The sequence below is a fragment of the Haliotis cracherodii genome, unplaced genomic scaffold (assembly GCF_022045235.1).
Source record: "Haliotis cracherodii isolate W230 unplaced genomic scaffold, xgHalCrac1.p SCAF_1, whole genome shotgun sequence".
Classification (NCBI taxonomy): Eukaryota; Metazoa; Mollusca; class Gastropoda; order Lepetellida; family Haliotidae; genus Haliotis; species Haliotis cracherodii.
In genome coordinates, this window is record NW_027266264.1 from 35,021,974 (window position 1) to 35,035,815 (window position 13,842).

Sequence of the window (13,842 nt, forward strand, 5' to 3'; positions counted from 1 at the left end):
GGTCGTAGGTGCCATTGGCAGCTGACTGTATGGATTACAGGGTCGGTATTGAAAGCAAGACTTATAGTCTAGACATTGAAACGGCCAATGCACCCATCCTTTTGAACTTTATTTTCAATATATTTTAGTATTAAGTACGGGGGCACAGGTGGCCCAGTCGTCTAAAGTCGATGGATTCCTTGTGCCGAGTGGCATCCCTTGGGCACGCCAGAAACCTATTATGTTTCTAGGTTTGTCAGCAGCGTACTCGTCCTCATGGGTTTCACTGAAGTGGTAAACGTCTGAGACTGAATCACTTCGGGCTTTCCTCCCACATTAAGCTGACACGCCGGGATACTACTGGAATACTGTTAAAAGCGGCGTTAAACCCCTCACTCACTCACTGAGTATTAAGTACTCCGTGGTAGCTTAATAGTGAATCTACACCAACATGTCCGTCCAATCTCAACTCATGCTTCCGCATTAACTGTATCAATATACAAGTATTAGAAGGTGTGTTGAATCCCCAAACAGTAGAGCAGTGGCCTGGGCCGATATTGAACTGAAGGGACCATTTATCTGAGTACCAAATTGGCATTAGTGGAACGTCCACCAAATTTGCATTATGGAGAAAAACAAACATTCCATGTACAACGCCCTTATGTGGTTCCAGGGGTTTCTAGTATTGATTTAAGAAATTACATTAACTTGACAAATGTCTGAAAGAAAATGGAGATAAACTTGGTGATACTTGTCGCAGTAGTGTTTGCTCGAGAGGATTCTGGCCAACCAATTGGTGGCGCCTTACTCAGAACAAATCCAGGAACATGATTTCCTGTCTCTTTGATTGTCTCTTACATGATGTGGAGGTGGAATAACCGCACTTCTCTCCACAAGGGTAATTAACTGAACACACTTTGATGTTAGAAATCTTCTGAAATATTTAATTGGTGTTGGGAATTCGGATTAAATTCCTGTGTCTGAAATAAAAGATTGCCACTTGAGCAGCAAGGATGAAGAAAGGCTGATGGGGCGCCTGTGATGTGAGATGTATGTTGACTGTCCGCCCACACATTTAGGGTGTGAATGTACAAATTATCCACATGCCTTCATGCGACAAAAAAACGTTGAGGTTTTTATGTAAAATGATTGGATTGTCGCGATGCATCTCGATGTGTACAACTGAAGATTACTCCATGGGCCTTTCAGATAGACATAGCGTGCGCGGATACCGCTTTTTAGAGGGCTGGGGGTGGTACTGACCTTAAAATTCCGGCACAAGATTCGGGAAACACTTTGCGTTGTCGGCCAAAGATTAGTCAAATAATGGTGTGTATTAAAAAGTGTCACCAAATATCTTTTTTAAATATGTCAGCATGATTATAGTTGATGTGTGCACCTGTGCATATCCTCTGGACCCTGGATCCGCGAATGTATCGTTATAGGTATCGTATTTTCAGTACACAAGTTTCTTGTGTGCCTTGTTCCATTTTTACGTTTGTCGCCGGAGATGATATTAACTGTTATATATTAACTGCATACTTTCCACCGAAAGGAAATCTTTCAAACTTGGTCAAGTTCATGTAATTTTGAATGTTGTCAGTCAGATCTGCCTGAGTTGTTTACCTGAACTTGTTAAACTTTGGAACTTCGTGTCAACGACTACCAACTAACAAAGGAAGATGGAATAATATATCTATCGATAGACCTAGTTAATGAATGTCTTTATGTCTTTCTATATGACTGTTTAACGTCATGACTTCACACACAGCTGTGCGTTTTAATGAAACTTGGTCAGTGGAGTAATTGTAGCAAACATGGCAATCAAACAGATCAGTTGTAAAAAAGGTAAAATAGTCGCCACCCTTGGACAAAATATGCTGTTCTGTGCAAATTTTTGGTATGGACATAGTATTGAATGGAATAAAGTTCTGCTCTATGAATCATCGATTACACCCCCTATGGGCTATTAGCTGTGCAGTGTAACCAGAAATCTGTGATCGTGGTTCGACGTCCTGATTATGTTTGTCAGCACTATACCCGTGCTCAAGGGTTTCACCAAACCAATGTAAGACCTTCTTCACCCACACCAAGCTGAAGCGGCGTGATATAACTGAAATACTGTTCAAAGCTGCGTCGTATAAACTCACTCACAGTGTGTACGCGCGAATATGTAGCAGATCGATATGGCGAGCACTTGTTTAGTATTGTACTGTCACTGGAAAAGTCTGCACTGTCCAGCTCCATCCTTATCAGGAGGACCAATCACTTAAAGTCCATACTTCAGCTGTTACATCGGGAGTATGTGTGTATTTATACAGTCACAGCTGTTGTGTGGACACTGTGCATGTGGGATTCTGGCTTGATTAATGAAGCCATGATTATGATTGCATTATATCATACTGTAGAGGAAATCGATTGATGATGCTGACTACACTGGAAAGGTTGTCATGACTACAAAACGATGCAACACCCCTCACCTTGAGGCATGGAGATTGTGATCAAAACTGATTTGAATTATGGCTGTGAAATCGATGTCTATTACATCCACTACCCACCCAATGGCGGCATTTATTTCCGTGTTTTTTATACCTCAGTGGAAATTCTATGGCGCACTGAAAGGCAAATATTCTCATTCATTTTAATTTCCAGTGCGATGTTTCCTCCGGCAATGCTGCATGTTCAACCTACATCGTATCTGAATGATGAACTGGTGCCCGTGGTATTCAACTGCGACATACACCTAGTGCCACGTCCCCAGGTCCATTTGCTAAGGATATCGGTTGATGAAGTTGCCAGAAACGTCAACCTTGTGGTTACCTTCCTGTTACGGTCACAGAGTATAAGGGGCCGTCCATTTGATATTCTAGGGGATGTTGTATCGAGATATGTTTAAAATAACTGCTGCAAAACCAGACAATGTTTTTTTTCTCCCCAAAACTATGAGCCTGATTTAAAAAAAAGAAAAACACCTTGCAACAATGTAATTGTTTTGGCAGGCAATTATTTTTCTCAAAGGTCTGAAGCATACTTTAAGGGTAACGCTATTTTTCAGGGCATTAACATTTGTAGAAGCCCGAGGTCTTCCATTTACTGCCCGACCGAAAAATAGCGTTACCGTTATTATAGCTAAAATGGATGGAATTTGTTCTCAAATAAATAGAAACAACAACATCGGTTTGGAAACATTTACTGCAATCAACACGAATGTCACTGACCCAGGTTTACAAATATGGAAACGTCATAGAACAAACCAGATGACGTCACAATTGAACATGACGTCACCTATTCTATCACGTCACCGGGCGTGATAAGGACCCCTCGTCAAGCAAACTGAGGGCATTATCAAATTACAGTGGTCCGCTCATTTTTTAGCGGGCGGTTTAATGATAATTCTATTCATTATAGCTATAATTATTTATAAAAATAATTTTCAGGGACAATGAAGTTTTTTCTCTAAAATCCCAGCTCCCCTACCCCCCATCCTCTCGAATATCAAATGATCGGCCCCTAATGAGACAACACATTGTAAATGCGCTGAGGAGCTCAGTGTCAGCGAACATGGCAGGTAATATGTAGAATGTCACCGTACTTGTGAACATTACGAATGAATTGTGTGAATTCCAGGTCAATGGTGAACCCTGGAGGCCTTGGTGTACGTCCAGAAGAAAGTATTCCATGATTATCCGCCGAGTTTCTGTTGGTTGTCACGGGCACAACACAAAATACACACAGGATAACTTTCAACAGGCGCTTTACTGTACAATGCACATAACATAATATATAAAGTTCCAGTAATATCGAAGAACAATTTGACCTTTTTATTAGAATGATGTCTCAATTCTGAAAATGCAAGGAACGACTTCATCAGTATAGTTGTTTTGTTGCCTTGAAGCCCACCAACACCGTTCAGAGACCTTCTGAAGGGACAGACGTCTCGGCCCCAAAATCAAAGACATATTAGGTCCAACAATAATGCATGCACTAAATAGCACGAATGAATGCCTGGTATGTGGACATAGATAATTGTCATTCCAAATCAAATCTTGATCATTTTTGAAAGCTTAGCTTGTCTAAACAATTCGACTGTTATGAAACACCAGGCGCAAGCTCTTAGCGCTGTCAGATCATGTACAATATATACAACCGATCGATTGTATAGATTCACGTTGCAAATGTCCGCTAATTCACGAGTACCGGTGTCCATATGCTAGGTTTCTTCTGCCACATCGTTCAGTCTGTTCATACATATATCTGTAACTGCTCATGTACCACGGGTGGTGTTTTTTCTGTGAATAAACTGAATCTCATAACACTTTTCACACCTTTTTCTTAACAATTGAAAACTATTGGAGAAAACTCGCGTGTCTTTCGTATTGTATGATGTGCATGTACATTCCCTTCGTCTCATTATTACATATTTCTTGGTTGCACGCGACATATTATATACACTATATTTCATATCATTTACACTAAATCATGAAATCGATGACAAATATCATTTTACATTTCAAATAACGTAACTTACGGTCATTTTTTCCATTGCGACATATACTTGTAGGCAAAAAGTAACATTTCTTTTCACGAAACGATCTTCCCTTAGTGTGGGTTGTGTCGTTACATCACAAACCCTCAACGTCGTATGTTAATATCAACCTATTAATCTGAGACAGTTTTAACAGATGTACACGTGTCTGAATATGTATAAATCTCCACACGAAAGCGTTACCAACCATAGCCTATCATAATCTTTTTCGGTCAATATGTAATATGAACTTGTTTGATTAACAGTCTTATCTTCGTGAAATATCGCCCGCGCAGATCCAAGACTATGAACATAACCTGCGATACAGTGTATGTACACAACGGGAAATGATAATGGAGGTAGTACAGTTTGATAAAGGAAATACTGAATATATATATGTGTTCTTCCTAGTTTGTGGAATCATCTGCATGGTCTTCATCAAGGTTGAATGTTTAGTTGGATGATTAATGTCATCACAATGTCTGCCACACTGTGGTTTGCTATATTTGGATCGAGTGTCATAATACAATGTTGAAATTGACATTTGACCGTGAGTTAAAAATATAAATGTATGTTTACTACCTTTAAACAATAGACGGACAAGGTCGAGTTAACGCGATCAGTATTAGAGCTGCCAGGTGTAGTGGCCCATCAATACTTTATCATAACCCTTCTCATTGAAATGGTTCTGGGGAAAGGTGTTATTCACTGGAGCTATTGGCAATAACACACCGGATAAGACTGGGTATAAAAGGCTATATACATTTACACTTCTGTATTGCAGTTGGAAGGATGTCATGGGAGAGTTGTACACAAAGAAACAAAAACCAGATATGTCTCGTGTCCGTTCCATGATATTGTGATCATGGTTTAACAATTCAAAACTAATAAATGCCGCCCTTCATACTAAAGGTCACTAGCTTCGACTTTGACCTGGTAACGTTGATCAAACGTTCAAACCGTGTCTCTTATGTTTTCTTTTACACATTCACAAAACCACACTTTGATTTGCTTGAACCATCTTCTCCCAAATTGTCTTACTACAACGCTGTCCATAACGTTTGTTTTGATGCACTTGTTCCACTGCCAGAGCCTCGTGTGGTACCAATATGGTTATTGTAGCACCTTTGTGTGGGTATTGCTAAGTCACGTGACGTTGTAGCGCCACTTAGCCGCAGTGTCTAGCACATTATGCTTTGCAAATACGCCCGCACATGTTCATATGATCACAGCTGAACAAGCACACAATGACTTCCACTATCACATTTTAGTTGTGCACCAAACTTGAAGGTGTCCAGTCGGTAAGAATCAACATGATTCATCCTCAATTGGAAGCGAAATGCAGGATGTCCAGTCACATCACAGTCAACACATTAAGTACACTCAAGAGCCAATCACAGCCGTTTTCACACAGTGACCTCGAGGTCTTGCCGGAAGTACGAGTTTGTCCTTGACACTTTTGAAGTGGGATTCTTGGAAGAGAACTGGTACATGCTGGGCGACTTTTCTGACTCTGATCTATCTGATCTGTCTGACCGTTGTGACGCCATACTGGACACTCCGCTCGTCGTCGTGCTGCCGCTAGATCGACTGTCTTTACTTGACAACGTCGACGACGCATACTCTGACCCCTCTGCAAAACTCCGCTCAAACTCTGAAATAGAGAAAATAGTTCGATTAGACAGACCCAAGGAAGTTACAGTGTCCTTTATCTCACACGGGTCCCGGGGCGGTTGGGTAGCCTCGTGGTTAAAGCGTTCGCTCGTCACGCCGAAGACCCGGTTTCGATTCCCGACATGGGTACAATGTGTGAAGCCCATTTCTGGTGTCCCCTGTCGTGATATTGCTGGAATATTGCTAAAAGCGGCGTAAAATCAAACTCACTCACTCACTCATACGGGACCGGACAGCCTGTGATTCAAGACATACAACTGATCTCTCAGGTGGAGCCAAGCAATGGGGTTTTCTTACACATTAGTTTCACAACATTCGTTTGTGTGTATAAAACACGAGGACAGATTATTTCTTTCCAATATTTTCGGGAACAGTTTATTGTTAGAGAAATAACCCAGCCTCCCACCCCTCCACAATATGAAACTGTCGACCCTAAATATGGCTCTTACTCAGAAAAACCGTATGCAGTGCGACAATGGCCAATATTTGTAAAGCATCTGACAAAATGATTTACAAATTAACAACTCAGATAAGCACCATACGGCCAAGCATATGTACCAGCGAGTTCCCTCCGTCGCAAATACCCATATTATTGACGTCGATTTAATTATTGTAAGGTCGACAACCACTACCATTTTGTCAACTTACTTCCGTTTTATTGATTTCTTTGGCATCGGAAATAACATCTGGCAAGAATTTACGCGGATAATTTGTTTCGTTGCCATAGAAACAAAGATACTTCCGGTATCTGAGAATGGCTGGTCATTGTTTACAGTGGAGCCTGGCTGTGTGGAGAGTACCACACCTCAAGTCATTAATGTTTGATGACGTTAATCCTCCTACGAGAGTGGGTGATTGATGTACACTCGGATTCCCAGCTTGCCTCTGATTACTTTCAGGATCTCACAATGTTAACATGCAATCTCATCTTGATACGCGTGACTTCACAGCGAACTATCAAGAATATATGCAACTGATAACGTTGATCTCTGATGTTACCGGAATGCACGTTGAATGTTGCAAAATTGTTTATTGGAGATGCAGTTTGTTCGAAATGTTTCAGAGTGATGTAGCTCGTGCCTAGAAGGCGTAGCTCGTTGCTCAAACCTCTGGTTTGCCTGACCAAGATCATTTACAAAACTATATTATTACAATGGTGTAAAACAGGTTCTAACAATGACCTTCAAGAATCCGGAATTCTGTTTGGTCCGCCAGCGGCATCGAATCTACTTTAGACCATGATTTGCTGATGACCTCATAACCGCGAAAGAAAATATTTTTTCCGAATTCTTTCGCAAACCCGCCAGTTTGGCATTTTCAAATACTGATCTTACTTCATCAACGCTGGTAAATAACGTGTTGTGGTTCCTACATTGGTTACGGGAAGTGTGGCGATATATTTCAGGCGGAAATCTTGACGAACAAATACTTAGTATTCAGCTTGACGTTTGGCGCGATGCTATCACCAACTATGTCGTCATATCTACCGCGTTACAATGAGTTTATGAAAACACACAACGGTAGCTTCACCTTCTCTAGGCATGTTTTCAAAAAATGATTTTAATGTGTCTCAGTGAAGTGGTAAAACGGATATTCCCCGATCCCCGAATTCGCCCCAAATATGAAAATATTAGGCTCAACGGATGCTCAACCGATGCCATATCACAAATCAATTCCGCTTTAACAAAAGTGTTCGTGTTTGTTTTGTCACTGCGTCATGGTAGAATGGAGATTCTGTGTATTCAATGTATTCGAGATTTTGAACTTCGTTTCATGTAGTTTGTCATCGCGTTCAGTTTCCAATGAATATACAGGTATCGTGAAGATACGGGTTACTTGTCGTAAGAGGTGCCAAACGGGATCAGGTGGTCAGGCTCGCTCACTTGGTTGATGCATGTCATCGTCTCTCAGTTGCGTAGATCGATGCTCATGTTGTCAATCACTGGATTGTCTGGCCCAGACTCGATTAATTACATACTGCCGTCATATGCCCGGACTATTGCTGAGGGCGGCGTGAACAGCAAACAAACACAAATATTAATACCACCTCGCACTGCAGCGTCGTCCATATAGCCCAGCCTCACCTGATATTTCCCAATCTTCCCAATGGTCTTCATCACCCTCATCCAGATCATCCTCCGAACATTCCTCCCATAGCGCTCTCTGTTGTTTAATACTCTCAATTGTCTCCTGGCAACGCTGCAGTTGTCCTAGCAACGCCTTGTCCTGAACTCGCATCGTTTCCTGTAAAACAATGTAACCTTTCATACTTTTGCATTTGTTATCTTGCAGTTCTATAGCTACTCGTCTCGCTACTTCTTTGTTTCAAACGATTAATCTTGTTCGACGTATGCTCGACGTATGTTCATCTGACGACTTAGTGGCGACAACCTAGCGAACATGAACTGGACAAAGCGTGTCTACATGACATAATAAATGCCATCGTTAACCTCTTGTTCCGGACACATCGTACCTTAGACTGTTATGGGAAAAGACGAAATGGTCTTTGACCTTAGTTCAGATGCATATTTAATAAGGGAGCCAGGATTCCGAGGGCTGGGACTTAACGTACCGTGGAAGGGAGATACATTGGTATTTCATGTATGTTAGGTCTGAGGGCGTGGTCGGATAACGCACGAACACGAAAGTAGTTTTCACAGTACAGACAGTTCATGATACTGACATGTCAATGATTTATAACGTTTTCGTTCACACAAGCTGAACCCGGCTGGATACAAATGATCATGTTTTCCTCCATAACTGTATCCACTTGCCCAAATTACACGAGGTACATAGTGTCAGGCATTGAGAGTGGCATGACCGGGCAAGGCCTTGTGAACCTACCACTGTACACAGGGACATGTACACGCAAGTTGGAGGCAGTTATTGTGTCCTCGGCGTTAAATATTTGATAATTTGGGCGTCAATTTGACATTTGAAAATGATGGGTCAACTTTCAAAAACATTATCTCCAAAGGATTTTAAAATAAATGAGTGGATTTTAGGCCGCTCTTAGCAATATTCTAGTATTACCACATGGGCTTCACAGATTGTACCCATGTAGGGAATAAACTCGGGGCTTGTGATGATGAACGCTTTAACCACCCACCTGACCCGCTAGGGGCCATAAGCAGTTATTCAGGGTAAGTGAACTAGTCATTGATCAATATGTAGTGTTGATTTTTTGGTTCTGTAAAATATTCTTATTATACAATAAAATAATATTATTATTTATGACAGTTCGTCAAACGGAGGAGTTTATTAAGAGGAAATCAAAGGAGGTCAAATGTTTTCCTAACCTTTGGGCCATAATTTAACCAGAATCACGCTTATTTGTGTAGTGTTGTCTTCCATTGAATCAGTACTGATACCAAACCTTTAGCCACCTGATCAATAGGTGTCATTGATATAGCGGCCTCGGGGTACAGTTTCTATTGTACGGCTTACAGATAACGGACCGAGCGCTAAGTCTAGTGTTCGGACCTGACTGATTCATTTTCTTTTCCCGATTGACGTATTGATGTATTCAAAGACAAAAAATCGAAACTCTATCAGACTCGAAATCGCAACACGCGTCCCTGACAGAGAAACTCCCTCTGGCAAGAAAACATTAACTATTGATGTTTGGTTGACTGACTGAATTAGGTAGAGTAAACAACCCGACCATCACGGGAAGCGTTATTCTCAGAGGAGATGGTATAGGTAACTAGAAGTTTACACAGTACCTCAGTGTATTGACGGTATGTATCGCATGTGATCCTGAGATACCAGAGAGACATGACATCGATGGTACTCGTAAAGAAAATGTTCTTACTGTTCTGTAATATAAACTCAAAGCCGGAGAACAACCAGTCTCGATTATCCGTCGATTCCACTGGGCGTTAAAAAGCAAACAGGTGAAAAATATGTGAATGGATCAGTGATCAATGATATGAAATTCACCACTGGACCACTGAAAAACAGTGATGAAACCGTGTGTTTGCGAAAAGTGTAAGCATGCCCTGAACTACAGGCATCACACGCCACAATTTGCATAAAAAGTTAGTTGCCTGAAAAAACAGTCACTGACAGGATTTGATTTTGAGATTGGGTATCCTTAATAAACTTCACGGCAAGATCACATATTGAACTTAGCAGGTCAGCGTAATATTACAATGGGCATACTGAACAGAACTCACGTATCACGTTGTCAATTATCAGGTTGGTTGGTTGGTTTGTTGTTAAACGCCGCACTCGGCAATATTCCAGCTCTATGACGGCGGGCTGTAAATAATCGAGTCTGGACAAGACAATCCAGAGATTAATATCATGAGCATCGATCCACGCAATTGGTGATCGATGACATACATCAACCATGTCGCGTCTTACGACAAGCATAGTCGCCTTTTACGACAAGCATGGGTTGCTGAAGAATTATTCTACCCCGGATCTTCACGGGTCTCAATTATCAGGCGTCAAAATTGAGTCATAATCCAACACGAGCGACACGATTATACGACTTTTCATTGAAGGTGTAAGACGATCATCTAAAGTAGGTGACGCCGCAATATAACTGGAATACTGTTAAAAGCGGCGTTAAACCCAACTCACTCACTCTAAAGTAGGTGCGTGAGTGAGTTTGGTTTTATGCCGCTTTAAATAGGATTTCGGTTATATTACGGTATGCCAGATTAATTTGGGACGAAATACCGAAGTGATACAGGTTTTGCATTAGCAGAAACCCACGATCACAGGTCTTATGCTGACATGGAACATCATCAATGCGATTCTGGGATTCGAACCCACGACCTAAAGGACGCATCTCTGGGCCCCCGTGCCACCACGATCACACTGAGTTTGGGGTCCACGCGATGCATCCGTTTAACCTGTTCGCGGCCTTCACATACTCTTCAACAACTACATAAGATCGCACGGGATCCAGAAATGAAGACCATTTTAACAGCTCCAGTTACCAAGTTGCAATCTCGACGGCTGTCAGAAGACACCTACACGTGTCGTTTTTACAATAACATATGCGCTCTGCTGGAACCAGCAGCCTGCCAAGTGTACATTATTGATGGGGACGACTGGGGGTGGTATACAGGATCGATACAAATCTACTCCAGGGACACCTGGTGTCTGAGTTTATAGGAAAACTCCCCATGGGGCGATCAGGACTGCGTCTGGCCAGACGCCGGAATTCAAAGATGAAGTATCGAAACTATCGTCGAGTTTTAATAGACTTTGGCCTGTTAAGACTCTCAAACGGTAATTAAGACTATTCCGTTCACTGTATTTTAGTTCACCATGTTAGTTCACTGTATATATTAAAATGACTGACCGACCAAACGACTAGGAACTCCAGTAGTTCCCAAAATCGATAACCTATTCAATGCATTCATATAGAAAAAACCCAACAAATTACGTACAATTGTACGTCAATACTGTAATTCATGTTATGTGAAAGGGCATTTCAGTTAGATCTCATACCATGTTATTTTACCTATTTTAACTGCAATGCAAGGGCACGTATTTGAATATATCGTGCCACATAGCTGTCATAATTTATCCCATTCTCACCAGCTGTTGAAATCAATGTATTTGGACCGACGCTGCATAAATGAACCACAACGGGCATTTATACAATACAGCTTTTGTTACATCTGAAGACATAGGGTACTTCCATATGGCCACAGTACACAGGCTAAGCCTGACACTGGAGCGGTCTATGTACGATAGGTAGGAGTATTTGTACATAGCTGATCGATGTGGCAATTTAGAGCCATTTGATTGACGATGTAACGAAGTAAGTAGGTCGAGAAAGTAATAACCTAACAAATATCAATAACCACGCATTCATAGTAGGTAAACAAGCATCCACTGATCCTGGATATAACCACGCTGTGCACACACTATTTCAAGATGAGGTGAGGTGGGGTGAAATTGGGTTTAACGTCGCGTCCAAGATTATTCCACTTATATAGCGTGTGTGTGTGCGTGTGTGTGTGTGTGTGTGTGTGTGTGTGTGTGGCTGCTTGTACTAGTCCGGACCGATGCCGATTTATAGTGCTAGTACACTGAGATACCATGCCGCAGTTTAACATGAATTCCCCGTGACACAGTATACTGACTCCGAGCCGACCAGTCCTTGTTTTTGCCCTTTAATGCCGAGCGCCTGACAGGGTAACAACAAGAACCATCTTTAGGTATGGCGCGGCCGGGTATCGAACTCCGGACCTTCCGCCCTACCACTAGACCACGGAGGAGGTCACTATTTCAAGACGCAACGAAGCAACGTGATTAAATGAATTGTTTTACAACATCAATTTAACACGTGAAAATGAGGAAAAGCGCTGCAAACTATAATAAGATGCATGGTACCATTAATGTAAACTCATCCCGTCGGGATTCGGTGTCTCCATAGGTCCCATAGCCCGACTGTTGCATAGCAACTGATTTTGGTGATTCTGTGGTCACAATGGCATGACATTCAGCTGGGAATCTGATAAATACATATTTCATTGCTCGTACCATCAACCATCAGTTGGTCTGACCAAGACTCACTTGTGAGTACGTTCTAACCATACACATTAATCACTTTGTCAAGTATCAAATTGTCCTTGAGCAACATGAACTTTGCTCTGCAAACTCTCAAACTAGTTTGGGCGATATACACTCTTGGAGGGTGTTGCCAATGTGTCTGTATACAAGTGCACCGTGACCGAAGGAGCTTGGCAGACCTCCCTTCCACATCACCCGTCTGTCGACATTCATCACAAGGAGCGGTGTTGAACATCTTGCAACAGTCGTCAGTGTAATCACTTGTGGTGTACGGAAACGTACAGGTTCACTTGATAGCTTTCGACATGTGTGTGGTTGTTAGCCACAAACTGAATTATCGTTGATGCCTGATACAATAATGGTGTTTGTTATTTAGCTCAGATGTCACAATATTCCAGCTTTGTCAAGGAGTTCTGTATACAATCAGCTCTGGATCAGACAAACCAGTGACTGATGAGCAGTGACCCGCATCGTCGGGATGCTTTGAGAGGCAATCAATGAAGTCACAGAACCTGAGTTCTCGATGCATTTACTAGCTTCTTACGAAGGTTACCGGGGACCTTTTCCAACCCGAAATGGCCACGGGGTATGCCACATCACTTATCTAATTATATTTTTCCAAAAAAACTGGATTAATCAGGCGTAATCTACCTGGTTCAATATTACGCAGCAGACAAGGAATCTTCGAGACGCACAGAATTACGTTCCATACATAATGACGCGAGCAAGGAACATCCGGAAACGATACCACTTAAAGGAATTCTTTCTTTGGTACCACAAGGGCGATACTATCAAAAACACTGTTTGGGTGCCAACATCAACAGTCCGACCCTGACACCGCCAGATGGTCACCTATGAAGCTAAAAGCTGTGCTGATGTATGCTGTTACAGACGCTGACGTTAACAAAAGCACGCCACGTGCTGACTACCTCGCCTCTAAGAGCTTCCTACATCCAGAATAGCACTAAAACACCTGGGAAATGTGCGTATTTGTATTCCCCTGCACGGGTTTGCTTATTTTCCAGTATCGTGTAGCATCGTGTATGGGGAAGTGCCCTATCCTACGGCAAACGGGTGGGAATGCTGATCGTATACAAGGAGTCTGGTGCATCTCAGACCAGTCT

General features: G+C 42.0%; 1 protein-coding gene across 4 annotated transcripts in view; it reads right to left on the reverse strand.

Moving 5' to 3' along the window:
• Positions 1–3,733: 3,733 nt before the first annotated feature.
• Positions 3,734–13,842, reverse strand: part of LOC139476861 (uncharacterized) — a 46,835-nt gene continuing 36,726 nt past the window's right edge. For all 4 annotated transcript variants that reach the window (XM_071259450.1, XM_071259449.1, XM_071259448.1 and 1 more), the window contains 2 exons: positions 8,263–8,422; positions 3,734–6,158 (listed from right to left, as the gene is read on the reverse strand). In XM_071259450.1, the coding sequence (XP_071115551.1) occupies positions 5,911–6,158; positions 8,263–8,422 (408 nt within the window). In that variant the 3' untranslated portion in view covers positions 3,734–5,910. The remainder of the gene's footprint in view (positions 6,159–8,262; positions 8,423–13,842) is intronic.